The sequence below is a fragment of the Scyliorhinus canicula genome, chromosome 13, assembly GCF_902713615.1.
Source record: "Scyliorhinus canicula chromosome 13, sScyCan1.1, whole genome shotgun sequence".
Taxonomy (NCBI): domain Eukaryota; kingdom Metazoa; phylum Chordata; class Chondrichthyes; order Carcharhiniformes; family Scyliorhinidae; genus Scyliorhinus; species Scyliorhinus canicula.
This window is the reverse complement of record NC_052158.1, coordinates 42,768,482-42,781,895: the sequence shown is the minus strand read 5'-3', so window position 1 is coordinate 42,781,895 and position 13,414 is coordinate 42,768,482. Positions and strand designations below refer to the sequence as shown.

Genomic DNA, 13,414 nt, shown 5'->3' with positions numbered 1-13,414 from the left:
ATTTGGCGACTGGCCGGAGAATGCAAATTTACGACAAAATTGGGGCAGTGCTGCTTTTACAATGCTCTGCCCCCTCCAAAGAGGAGTCTCCATGGGTCTCACAGTCTCACCTATCGGGAACTTGGCGTGGCAGCTGCGGACTCAGTCCAGCACCGCCACAGTTGGGGGAGGGCCAATCCCCGAGCAGCGATGGACATTATTCGGGGCCGGGGGCACTGTGGGGGCTGGTTTGGGCGCGCGAGCCGGATGAAGGGGCGGCTATTTCATGGGCCGGTCCGCAAGAGGCCTTCGCCATGAAGCATGGCACCGCTGCTGCACGCCACCGCCGTGTGCATGCGTGGTCACGGACATGGAAATTCTCCAGGGCGTATCGGCAGCTAGAGCCAGGTGCTTTACGCTACTGCCCTGCTAGCCCCCAGCAAAACAGGGAATCGGTGGCCATTTTGCACCACTTTTCCTGGTCTAAAACACGTTCCCATATTGGCTTGGGGGCACAGCCCCAGTATCGGAAGATCCAGCCCATTCCTTTCGGCAATGTGCCTCCACTTTCTGGTGACTTTTCCTTTAAACCACTGCTCTATTTCCTCAGTCATACACCCCATCCTTTCTGATCAAACGTCTGTTGTAAGGTGTTGCGTGTAGTTTGGTAGGTGATAAATATTTTTAGTCTTGGGTTATTTAGCAGTATTATTTATTATCGACTGGAAATTATGTACAAAGGTACAGGAAAGAGCAAAGCTAGGTGATTTTTCCGGGCTTGTTTCTACACACAGCTCTGTCTAAGGTGTGTGTCATGTTTTCTCTCATATCACTTTGTGTGTAGTCCCACATTAGTACTTTATATGACAGACCCTTTTACTACAAAGCCCCTCCCTAAACCCCCACCCTGTGACTTAGTTGAGGGGTGGGTACCTTTTGTCTCAGCCAATAGCCTGTTGATGGCTTTCATTCCATTTCCCAACAGTTTTGGGACAACAGGCAATGTGTTTTGGGCTTCGTGCTGCTGAGGTTCTCAGGCAGGAGTGGGGCAGGGGTGGGTTTGTGTTCATCTCATCACCAGCCTGGATTGCCACTCTGAGTTAACATTGGCCTTGAGGGAGAGGAAACTCCATTATCCAGCAGGGCTTTGTTATCCTTCAGAGCCCATTAAGCAGAATGCAGTGAAGTGATCATTGAGATGAAATGGTGGAAGTACAACTCCAACAAAAAAACAAGTTTTTTATGACGCTGTACAGGTTTTAATTAAATCTGTGACACTAGAAACATCTTAATATGGCACAAGAACAGGAGATATAGACATAGACATAGACATAGAATATTTCCAACAAATAACTTCAACTTTAATAATTATCATGAATTCCAAGACATAATTGTATCAAGAATAAATCAATGCTCCATGAGCTCAGAAATTAGTTTCAGTTTGCGGCAGCTTCACAAGAAGTGACAAGAGGACACAGCGCAGAGTTGAGAGGTTCACAGTGCAGAGTAGAGAGGACACTGTGCAGAGTTGAGAGGACACTGTGCAGAGTTGAGAGGTCACAGTGCAGAGTTGAGAGGTCACAGTGCAGAGTTGAGAGGTCACAGTGCAGAGTTGAGAGGTTCCCAGTGCAGCAAAAGGACAGTGCGACAGCGATGGGTTCACGGTGTGGCTAAGCTTTTTCTGCCGTCCACCTAAATTGAAAAGATCAATACATCAAATTAATTTCTTATCTCATTAGCTGCACAATTTCCCAATCAGCAACTTGGAATTGTTCTAGAATGTGTTTAGATATGGATGTAAATAAATACCAATGATAAAATCTATCTGAGCAACATGAACACCTACAATAGGCAAACCACCATCTATTGTTAATATCACAATGGAAAGGTTTAGAATCTGCAATCCAACTCTGGTAAACTAGACTGTGGTTTACTAACCTGGGAGGGAGGTGTCCTCTTTGAGTGTAGTCAACCAGACCAAAAATGGAATGATCAAAATAGTAATTTCTCTGTTTCAGCACTTCTGCAGTTTGTATGTTAGGAAATGGCACCAAGCCCCTGAGTGAGGGAAAACCAGATTGATGGAAGAAATGAAAATAAATTGATAGAAATAAAACTGGGAGGTTCTGGAGTGGTTCAGATTTGGGAGGGGCTTTATTGACTGGGTCAGGTTGCTGTACCAGGCTCTTGTGGCAAGTGTACTGATGGACAGGACGACTTTGGACTATTTTAGACTGCATTGGGGGACGAGACAGGGATGCCCCCTCTCCCCGCTGCTGTTTGCGCTGGTTATAGAGCCGCTGGCAATTGCTCTGAGGGCCTCACGGGGCTGGAAGGGGCTGGTCCGGGGGGGGGGGGGGGGGGGGGGGGGGGTGGAGTACAGAGTCTCGCTGTATGCGGACAACCTGCTTCTGTATGTTTTGGATCCAATTGACGGGATGGAAGAAATCATGGGAATTTTAGGGGAATTCGGCAGGTTTTGGGGTAGAAGCTTAATATGGGGAAGAGTGAGATGTTTGTGGTCCAGGCGAGGGGTCAGGAGGGGCAACTGGGGGAACTGCCTTTTAGAGTGGTAGGGAACAGTTTCAGGTTCCTAGGTTTCCAAGTGGTGCGGGATTGGGACTGCTACATAAATTGAACTTGGCCGGTTGGTGGATCAGATGAAAGATAATTTCTGGCGATGGGGCGCGTGTCCCCGTTGTCTCTAGCTGGCAGAGTCCAAATGGTGAAAATGATTCCTGTTTGTATTTCAATGTCTCCCCATCTTCATTCCTTTTTTAAGCGGGTCAATAAAGTTATCGCGGGCTTCGTATGGGGGGGGCAAGTCCCCGCGAGTGAGGAGGGTAATGCTCGAGCGAAGTCGGAGAGAGGGCAGGGTGGCGCTGCCGAACTTTAGCAATTATTACTGGGCGGCTAATATAGCCATGGTTAGGAAGTGGCTGGTGGGGGGTCGGCATGGGTGCATATGGAGGCGGCTTCTTGCTTGGGCACAAGTTTGGAGGCGCTGATGACCGCGCCTTTGCCGTTCCCGCCAGCGCGGTACTCCACCAGTCCCATGGTGGTGCCGGCCTTGAGAGTCTGGGGGCAATCGAGGAGACATGTGGGAGCATCAGTCTGGTCCCCAATATGCGATAATCACCGGTTTGTTGCAAGGAGGATGGACGGAGAGTTCCGAATATGGCGGAGAGCGGGGACTGAGAGGATGGGGGACTTGTTTATAGAGGGGAACTTTCCGACTACGAGGGCACTGGAAGAGAAGCTTGCATTGGTGGGGGGAAACAAATTTCAAGGTGCGGGACTTTCTGCGTAGACAGGTATCAACCTTCCCACTCCTGCCGTTAAGGGGGATTCAGGATAGGGTGGTTTCTAGAGGATGGATAGGTGAGGGGAGTGTTTCTGACATTTATAAGGAGCTTATGGGATCAGAGGAGGCGCAGACCGAGGAGCTGAAGCGAAAGTGGGAGGAGGAGCTGAGGGGAGAGATAGAGGAGGGCCTCTGGGCGGATGCATTGAGTGGAGTCTGTCATAATATACACCAGTATATCATGGTGCAGACACACACTGATGGACATACACTAGGACCAATCAACATGCACAAACACCGCAGCCAATCATCAGTTAGAACACACTCACTATAAAGGCAGAGGGCATCACTGTTCCCGCTCATTCTGGATGCTGCCTCTCAGAAGCACAAGAGCTCATCAAGTACAGTACAGACTCTCACCACATGCTGAGTGATTCAACTGGTTCGGACAGGCACAGGTCTCTAGTTAAACTATCATAGATTATCATAGAATTTACAGTGCAGAAGGAGGCCATTCGGCCCATCGAGTCTGCACTGGCTCTTGCAAAGAGCACCCTACCCAAGGTCAACACCTCCACCCTATCCCCATAACCCAGTAACCCCACCCAACACTAAGGGCAATTTTGGATACTAAGGGCAATTTATCAAGGCCAATCCACCTAACCTGCACATCATTGTGACTGTGGGAGGAAACTGGAGCACCCGGAGGAAACCCACGCACACACGGGGAGGATGTGCATACTCCGCACAGACAGTGACCCAAGCCGGAATCGAACCTGGGACCCTGGAGCTGTGAAGCAATTGTGCTATCCACAATGCTACCATGCTGCCCTAGCATCGTGTAAACCCACAGTTATCGTATGTCTATTATTTTATAAGTAGTTAATAAAATAGTGTTAAACCTTCTTCAGTGTTGGTGGCATATGTTAGCTTCAGAAGTCTACACTGCCCAACACCAGAGTCACCGCGACTGCACAGTGACCCGGATGAGCAGATTCTTTGGGGTGGAAGACAGGTGCGCAAAATGTGCGGGAGGACCAGCGAACCATGTCAATATGTTCTGGGCATGTCCAAAGCTGAGGGGATTTTGGCAGGGGTTTGCTGACGTCATGTCCAAGGTATTAAATACGAAGGTGCCATTGAGTCGAGAGGTGGCCATTTTCGGGGTTTCACAGGATCCGGGAATCCAGGAGGAGAAAGAGGCAGACGTTCTGGCCTTTGCTTCCCTGGTAGCCCGGAGACGGATATTATTAGCTTGGAGGGACTCAAAGCCCCCAAAGTCGGAGACCTGGCTATCGGACATGGCCGGCTTTCTCTGCCAGAAAATTAAGTTCGCCTTGAGAGGGTCACTGTTAGGGTTCGTCCGGAGGTGGCAACCATTCATCGACTTCTTCGCAGAGAATTAATCGTCAGCAGAAGGGGGGGGTTAGGTTAGCACAGATTAGGGGGTTAATTAATGGTGGGACCTGTGGGGGAGGGAGGTGATATTTGCACTATGTTTATATTTTTATGTACATTGTTTATATTGCTGCTGTTGCAATGCCAAAACAATCCTCAATAAAATGTTTATTAAAATAAAAGAAATAAAACTAGGGCAAAGGTGGAGGAGAGAGTTCACAGTATGAATTTGCTGAGCTTAGTGTGAAGTTCGGAAGGCTGTGACGTACCTAATTGGAAAGTGAGGTGCTGTTCCTCCAGTTTGTGCTGGGCTTCACTGGAACATGGCAGCAGGTCAAGGATGGACATGTGGATGTGAGAGCAGGACAGTGAGTGAAATGGCAAGCAACAGGAAGGTCTGGGTCCTGCATGTAGACGGACTGGAGGTGTTCTGCAAATCGGTCCTTTGGAAGCAGCGAATACAATAGACCAGATTGGAGGAGGTGGCATGAAATGCTGCCTCACTTGAAAAGAGTGTTCAGGCCTTTGGATGGAGGAGGTAAAGGCACAGGTGTTACACCTTCTGTGATTGCATAGGAAGGTGACGTGGGAAGAGGCTGAGGTGTTGGGGGTGACTGAGGACAGAATGTCCTGGAGGATGTCCTTGCAGAATGCTGACGGGGGATTGAGGGGAAGAGTGTTTGGTGATGGCATCATGCCGGAGTTAGAGGAACTGGCGGAGGATGATTCTTTGAATGGGGAGGCTGGTGGGGTGAAAAGTGAGGACAAGAAGGAGCCTATCCTGGTGCTGGGAGGGAGGAGAGGGGGTGAGAGCAGAGGTGGGGGAGAGGGGGTGAGAGCAGAGGTGGGGGAGATGGGTCAGACAGGGTTGAGGGCTCTGTCGACTGCAATGGATTGGAAACCACCATGAAGGAAGAATGAAGACATGTCAGCAGCACCGTTTTGGAAAGTGGAATCGACAGAACAGATGCGGCGGAATTGAGAATGGGATGGAGTCCTGCCAGGATGTGGGGTGTGAATAGCTGTAGTTGAGGTAACTGTGGGATTCAGTGAGTTTGTAATGGATACTAGAGCGCAGTTTATCCCCAGAAATGGAGATAGAGAGGCCAAGGAAGGGAAGGGAAGATTCGGAGATGGACAATGTGAAGGTGATAGAGGGATGGAAATTTGTCCAGCCAAGAACGTGAAGCAGGAATGTTGATGTACCGATAAAAGAGTTGTGGATGGGGGCCGGAATGGGGCTTGAACATGGAATGTTCCACATAATACATAAAGAGACCGGAAAAACTGGAACCCATGTAGGTAAACCTTTGGTTTGGAGGAAATGAGACATGTTAAAGGAGAAATTGTTGAGTGTGAGGACAAGTTCAGGCAGTCGGAGGAGAGTGTTGGTGGATGGCGATTGTTCGGGCCTCTGTTCGAGGAAGAAGTGGAGAGTCCTCAGGCCATCCTGGTGGGGAACGGAGGAATAGAGGGATTGGACATCCATTCTAAAGAGGAGGGGGTTGGGGCCGGGGAACTGGAAGTTGTTGATATGATGCAGGACATTGGAGGAATCACGGATGTCGGTGGGAATGAACTGGGTAAGTAGCGACAGTATGGATTCAAGATTGTGGTGGGCAGGAATAGGCTGACATGATGGGCAAACCAGGACAATCCAGTTTGTGGATTTTGGGGAGGGGATAGAACCCCTGTCTGGGGTTAGGAAGGCACTCCCCTGCTCCCCCTCCCGAGCCCCCAGCCCCCTCTCCCGAGTCCCCGCTCCTGAGCTCCCAGCCCCCTCTCCCGAGCCCCCGCTCCCCCTCCTGAAACCCCGCTCCCCATCCCGAGCCCCCGCTCCCCCTCCCGAGCCCCGCACCCCCTCCTGACCTCCCCTCCCCCTCCTGAAACCCCGCTCCCCTGCCTGAGCCCTCGCTTCCCCTCCCTTCCCACCTCCCTCCTCCCCTCCCGAGCCCTGTCCCACACCTCCAGTCCCCCCTCCCCCTCCCGAGCACCCGCTCCCCCTCCCAATCCTCCGCTTCCCCTCAGTCCCCCCTCTCTCCTCCCGCCCGCCCCTCCCCCCCTCCAGCTCCTCCTCCCTCAAGCCCTGTCCCACTCTCAAGCCACCCTCCCCCTCTCGAGCCCCCCTCCTCATCTTCCCCCTCGAGCCCCCTCCCTCTCTCAAGCCCCTTACCCTCTCGAGGTCCCCTCCCCCCCCAAGCCCTCCCTCTCTCAAGGTCCCCTCCCCCCCCAAGCCCTCCCTCTCTCTCTCTCTCTGGAGCCCCCCCTCCCCTCCTCGAGCCCTCCTCCCCCACCCGTGCCCCCTCCCCCTCTCTCGAACCCACTCCCTCTCTCTCGAACCCCCTCCCCCTCTCTCGGGCACCCCTCCCCCTCTCTCGGGCACCCCTCCCCCTCTCGAGCACCCCTCCCCCTCTTGAGCACCCCTCCCCCTCTCGAGCACCCCTCCCCCTCTCGAGCACCCCTCCCCCTCGGGAACACCCCCTCCCCCTCGCGAGCCCCCCTCCCCCCCTCGAGCCCCCAGAGCCCCAGCCCACGCTCCCCCTCCCCAGCACCCTCTCCCCTTCCCCAGCCCCCTCTCGAGCCCCCACTCCCCCTCCCGAGCCCCCGGTCCCCTTCCCCAGCCCCCAGAGCCCCTTCCCCAGCCCTCTCCCGAGCCCCCGCTCCCCCTCCCGAGCCCCCGCTCCCCCTCCCTTCCCCCGTCCCTCCCGAGCCCTGTCCCATCCTCGAGTCCCCCTTCCCCGTCCTGAGCCTCCGCTCCCCGGCCCCAGCCCCGGTCACCCCCTTGAGCCCCCGCTACCCCTCTCGAGCCCCTATTCCTGCTCTCCCAAGCACCTGCTACTCTCTCGAGCTCCCCTCCCCCTCCCGAGGCCCCGCTCTCCCTCCCGAGCACACGCTCCCCCTCCCAATCCTCCGCTTCCCCTCCCTCCCCTCCTCTCGAGCCTTCCTCCCCCTCTCAAGCCCCCCTCCTCATCTTCCCCCTTGAGTCCCCTCCCCCTCTCGAGGTACCCTCCCCCCTCACGCCCCCCTCCCCCTCTCATGGCCCCCCTCCCCCTCTCGAACCCCCCTCCCCCTCTCGAACCCCTCTCGAGCCCCTTCCCCCCTCTCGAGCCGCCCTCCCCCTCTCTCGCACCCCCCTCCCCCTCTCTCGAACCCCCCTCCCGAGGCGACTCCCCCTTTCCTCCTCTCGAGCCCCCCTCCCACTCTCAAGCCCCCCTCCCTGTGCCCTCCTCCCCCTCAAGCCCCCCTCCCCCGTGCCCTCCTCCCCCTCTCTCAAGCCCCCTCACCCCCTCGATTCCCTCTTCTCCCTCGAGCCCCCTCTCAAGCCCCCTCCCCCTCTTGAGGCCCCTCCCCTTTCCTCCTCTCAAGCCCCCTCCCCCCTTGAGCTCCCCTTCCCCTCTCGAGCTTCCTCTCAAGCCCCCCTACCCCTCTCGAGCCTCCTCTCAAGCCCCCTCCCCCTCTCTCGTGCCCCCCTCCCCCTCAAGCCCCTCCTCCCCTCTCTTGTGCCCTCCTCCCCCTCTCTCGTGCCCTCCTCCCCCTCTCTCGTGCCCCCCTCCCCCTCTCGTGCCCTCCTCCCCCTCTCTCGTGCCCCCCTCCCCCTCTCTCGTGCCCTCCTCCCCCTCTCGTGCCCTCCTCCCCCTCTCTCGTGCCCTCCTCCCCCTCTCTCGTGCCCTCCTCCCCCTCTCTCGTGCCCCCCTCCCCCTCTCTCGTGCCCTCCTCCCCCTCTCGTGCCCTCCTCCCCCTCTCTCGTGCCCTCCTCCCCCTCTCTCGTGCCCTCCTCCCCCTCTCTCGTGCCCTCCTCCCCCTCTCTCGAGCCTCGCTCCCTCCCTGCATCTCACCTGCCTCTTTTCAGCTTTTCCAATCAGAGGCTGGCTTTGCAGTTAATTGGTTGCTGATAGGCTAATCAGTGAGCCCGTGAGTCCAACAAAACAAAGCAACTTTCTCCGATTGGTCAAGCTGGAAGTCAGCATTTTAAAACATTTTAAACAGCAGGACCTACCCTGGAACCTGTTTGAGTTCCACAGAAGACAGTTTGGAAAACTCTGCATTAAAGTAATGGAAATGCCCTATCACCTTCTTGAGATCTTGAATCTTTCTGTAATTTGTATCCAATTTGATCCTCTATTGCCTTCCCACTGTTTGTCTATTGTGTACAACCCATCTGTAATATTATTCTTCTTCTGAGGGTATTTCCATAAGATGTAGAATATAAAACTGAATTTATAAGGGCGAATAGATGGCCAATACCAGTGTCAATGAATGTGTTCAGGAGAATGGCTTGAAATGTTTTGAAGCTAGTTGTTTTATTGCAGTCTTAAAATGTAACTGCAAAGTAATGTCTGACGGTGCGTGTGTCTCCCTTCCTGAAGGTACCAGCTATTGAGTGATCCCATCCTGCAGTTCATCTAAGTGAGGGTTCTTCCTGTGTAAATGTTGACAGAGTAAAACAGCCAAGCCCAATCCTGTCCATATCTGTTTAGATTGTTGCAGGGGTTCAGCAATAAGCAATCAGGAGAAGGGACCTTGGCTGAAACTCACTTTCGGGAATGTTAATAATACACACGGATTATGTACCCTGTACTTACGCCTAGATGCCGTGTTGCTGAGCTTGCAGCCTCTGTCTCTCTTTGATCAGTAGGATGATCCCTACAACAGCACTGATGATTCCCAGAGTGAGTCCCAGAGCACAGATTACTGTCCCGTGACCAGACTTTTCCTCAGGAACTTCAGGTTCTGTAAAGGAATGAGAATCTCACAGTGAAACACAAGGTGAACACACTGGTCGAGAGTCTCACTCACCAAGCAAATGCATCAACAATTTGGATATTTACTGGTCGCTGTCATAATATCCACTCATGTATATAATCATTGACAGACAGGATGACCAGTAAGCACACAACACAGTGCAGCCAATCACCAGACAGGACACTACCACTATAAAGCCAGAGGGCACTGGGTTTCCCACTCTCTCTGGACCCAGCCTCTGAGACAGTCAGAGTCCACGAGCTGGCAAACACCATGTGGTAGCTAGTAAGTCTGGTCAGGCTACTACAAGGTCTCCAGTCAGTTCAGTTTAGTGTCGACCCATATACTGAATATGTATATCAGTTCTATCGTTGAATAAAACAGTATTGGATCTTCTCCAGTGTTAGACGTCTGTTTCTAGCTTCCCTGCATCGAATGCAGTCCACATCAAACCAACCTGCCTGTCACATCATGGTACCAGAGTGATACTGATCTTGACGGACCTACCTCGAGTGAATCAGCATTGACCAGCAAACAGCCATCCGGTGAAATGGAAAACATCCAGCCTCTTCCGCAGCTCCGCACCTCTGGCAACCTCGCCGCCAATTGGAAAATCTTCAAGCAAAAGTTCCTCTTGTACATCGAGGCCTCCCACCTCGAAGCAGCATCGGATCCCAGGAAGATCGCGCTATTTATCTCCAACGCGGGGGACCACACCATCCACATCTACAACTCCCTTACGTTCGCTGACGGCGAAGACAAAACAAAATTCAAAACAGTCCTGCTGAAGTTCGACAGCCACTGCGACATTGAGGTGAATGAGAGCTTTGAATGGTACGTTTTCCAGCAGAGGCTTCAGGGTAAGGATGAACCTTTTCAGTCCTTCTTGACCCATCTCCGCATCCTAGCGCAGTCATGTAACTATGACTCGACGGCTGATTCCATGATCCAGGATCAGATCGTTTTTGGAGTCCACTCCGACTCCCTTCGGCAGCAGCTCCTGAAAGTCAAACAGTTGACCCTCCCTGTCGCTATCGAGACGTGCGTTGCCCATGAGCATGCTAAGAATCATTACTCCCACATCAGAAACTGCAAAGCTGGCCTCCCATGAGGCGGAAGGGGTGCAGGCCATTGCACAAATGCAAGGCCTGAGCATCGAGGAGAGTGGCCGTTTTGCGTGCTTTTCCTGGGTCCCTGCGCATGAGCACCACGACAGAGTGGATGATGAGACCGAATGGATGACGTACGTCGACCGACCGCACTGCGCATGAGCGATGGCACACGGAACACGCTGACGTCGGCGTCATGACATGTCTGAATTGTGGCTCCCCCCACTTAAAGCGGCAATGTCCGGCAATAGGACGCTGGTGTCTCCAGTGTGGCAAGATTGGCCACTACGCAGCCCTTTGGAGATCTGCTCCACCGCTCAGCAGCCAGCGATCCCAGCTGCGGCGCAGAAGTGTCCGCTCAATACAATACATGCCAGATTCCGATCCCAACAGCCCAACTGACCCTGATACTGAGTGCCTCAAGTTTTCATATCGGGTGGGCATCATAACTACACATGCGCTGCCTTCCACCACAACGGCGCAACGCCTCTCGATCCTCAGTGTGGATCCCGACGACGAGTGGTGTGCTGTCCTCAAAGTTAACAAGGCTCGCATCTGATTTAAACTAGACACCGGCGCATCTGCGAACCTCATCTCAAAATCCGACCTCAACACCATCCGCGCTAGACCAAGCATTCTTCCAACGGCCTGCCAGCTCCTTGACTACAATAGCAATGCCATAGCTGCCAGTGGCTCGTGTCAACTAGGGGTATCCAACAAGGCGATCAAGGCAACATTGCGGTTTGAAATCTGTCGGGCCTGACAGAGCGTCCCTGCTCGGTGCTCGAGCCTGCAAGCTCCTGAACCTGGTTCAGCGAGTCCACACCATGTCATCATCACCGGCGACGGCCTCGCCTGATGGAAACTTGCAAGCAGACATAGATGATATTATCACGCAGTACCACAGCGTATTCGATGGAATGGACACACTCCCATACCAATATAAAATCCTGCTCAAGCCGAACTCCACCCCTGTAATTCATGTACCTTGCCGGGTGCTGGTACCCCTCAAGGATCGTCTGAAGAAGCAATTACAGGACCTCCAAGACCAGGGCATCATATCGAAGGTCACAGAGCTAACAGACTGGGTCAGCTCCATGGTCTGTGTAAAGAAACCGTCAGGGGTGCTTCGCATTTGCATTGACCCTGAGGATCTAAACCGCAACATCATGCGGGAGCATTATCCGATACCAAAACGAGAAGAGTAGACTAGTGACATGGCTCATGCCAAATTCTTTACTAAGCTGGACGCCTCCAAGGGTTTTTGGCAAATACCGCTGGATGCGTCCAGTCGCAAGCTGTGCACGTTCAACACCCCGTTCGGTCGCTATGGCTACAACCGGATACCTTTTGGTATCGTATCTGCCTCCGAAGTGTTTCACCGCATCATGGAGCAGATGATAAGAGGGCATCGAAGGGGTGCGAGTATACCTGGACGACGTGATTATCTGGTCCACAACGCCCCAGGAACACATCGCTCACCTCAGGAAGGTATTCCAGCGAATCCATGAACATGGTCTCCAGCTCAACAGGGCCAAGTGCTCATTTGATCAATCGGATATCAAGTTTCTAGGTGACCACATCTCATGCTGACAAGGTCTCGGCGATCAACACCATGAGGACAAGAAGGCGGTCCTCTGCTTCCTCGGGATGGTCAACCTCCTCAGGAAATTCATTCCCAATATGGCATCCCACACCACGGCCCTCCGCCATCTCGTCAAGAAGTCAACGGAATTCCAGTGGCTGCCCACGCATGAAGAGGGATGGTGTGAGCTAAAGGCAAAGCTCACCACAGCCCCAGTTCTAGCGTTCTTCGACCCAACCAAGGAAACCAAGAGATCAACTGATGAAAGCCAGGACGGCATTGGGGCGATGCTCCTCCAGTGAGATGACTCCTCTTCCTGGGCTCCAGTGGCATATGCTCCCAGGGCTATGACGCCCACTGAGCAACGGTACGCTCAGATTGAGGAGGAGTGTCTGGGTCTCCTGACAGGAATAGTCAAGTTTCATGACTACGTCTACGGCCTACCGAAATTCACGGTAGAAACGGACCACACGCCTCCAGTCCACTAATCCAGAAGGATTTAAATTACATGACACCTTGGCTACAGCGAATTCTTCTTCGACTCCGCCGCTACGACTTCGAACTTGTCTACATGCCAGGCAAAGAGCGGATCATTGCAGATGCCCTATCCAGGTCCATCACCACACCGTGTGAACAAGGCGACTTCATCTGCCACATAGAAGTGCAAGTGCAATTGTGTGCCACCAACTCCCAGCCTCTGACAAAGGGGTGGTCCAAATTCGTGAGGAGACGGCCAAGGATCCTCTGCTGCAGCGTGTGATGCAGCACCTTACCAACAGCTGGCAGAAGGGATAATGTCCCCAGTTCTATCATGTAAAAGATGACCTGACGGTGGTGGAGGAAATCCTTCTGAAATTCGACAGGATCGTAATTCCTCAGAGTATGCGGGCTATGGTGCTGGGCCAACCTCATGAGGGTCACCTTGGGGTCGAGAAATGCCGACGCAGAGCTCGGGAGGCGGTCTATTGACCGGGCATTAGCCAGGACATTGCCAACACAGTCCTCAACTGCCCTACTGTCAGAAGTTTCAACCAGCTCAACCCAAGGAAACGCTGCAACAGCACGAGATAGTGACCTCTCCGTGGTCCAAAGTAGGTGTCGACCTTTTCCACGCCAATGGGCGTGACTACGTATTCCTGGTCAACTACTTCTCCAGTTACCCAGAAGTGGTGAAACTGTCCGACCTCACGTCGAAGGCGGTAATCAAAACCTGCAAAGAAACGTTCACCAGGCATGGGATACCACTCACGGTGATGAGCGACAATGGTCCTTGCTTTTACAGCCGGGAAGGGTCTG

The 13,414-nt window shown here is 53.5% G+C and overlaps 1 protein-coding gene across 2 annotated transcripts in view; it reads right to left on the bottom strand.

Moving 5' to 3' along the window:
• Positions 1 to 1,318: 1,318 nt before the first annotated feature.
• The window catches only part of LOC119975904 (H-2 class II histocompatibility antigen, A-U alpha chain-like), a 75,372-nt gene continuing 63,276 nt past the window's right edge, over positions 1,319 to 13,414 (bottom strand). Inside the window, exons 4-6 of one of the 2 annotated variants that reach the window (XR_005462826.1) lie at positions 9,265 to 9,412; positions 1,543 to 1,671; positions 1,319 to 1,457 (exon numbers count right to left, since the gene is read on the bottom strand). Coding sequence is in view for 1 of the 2 variants with exons in the window: in XM_038815840.1 (XP_038671768.1) it covers positions 9,267 to 9,412 (146 nt within the window). In the remaining variant the exon portion in view is untranslated. Of the gene's footprint in view, positions 1,672 to 9,264; positions 9,413 to 13,414 lie in introns of both variants that reach the window. The other variant, XM_038815840.1, reaches the window with a different exon arrangement.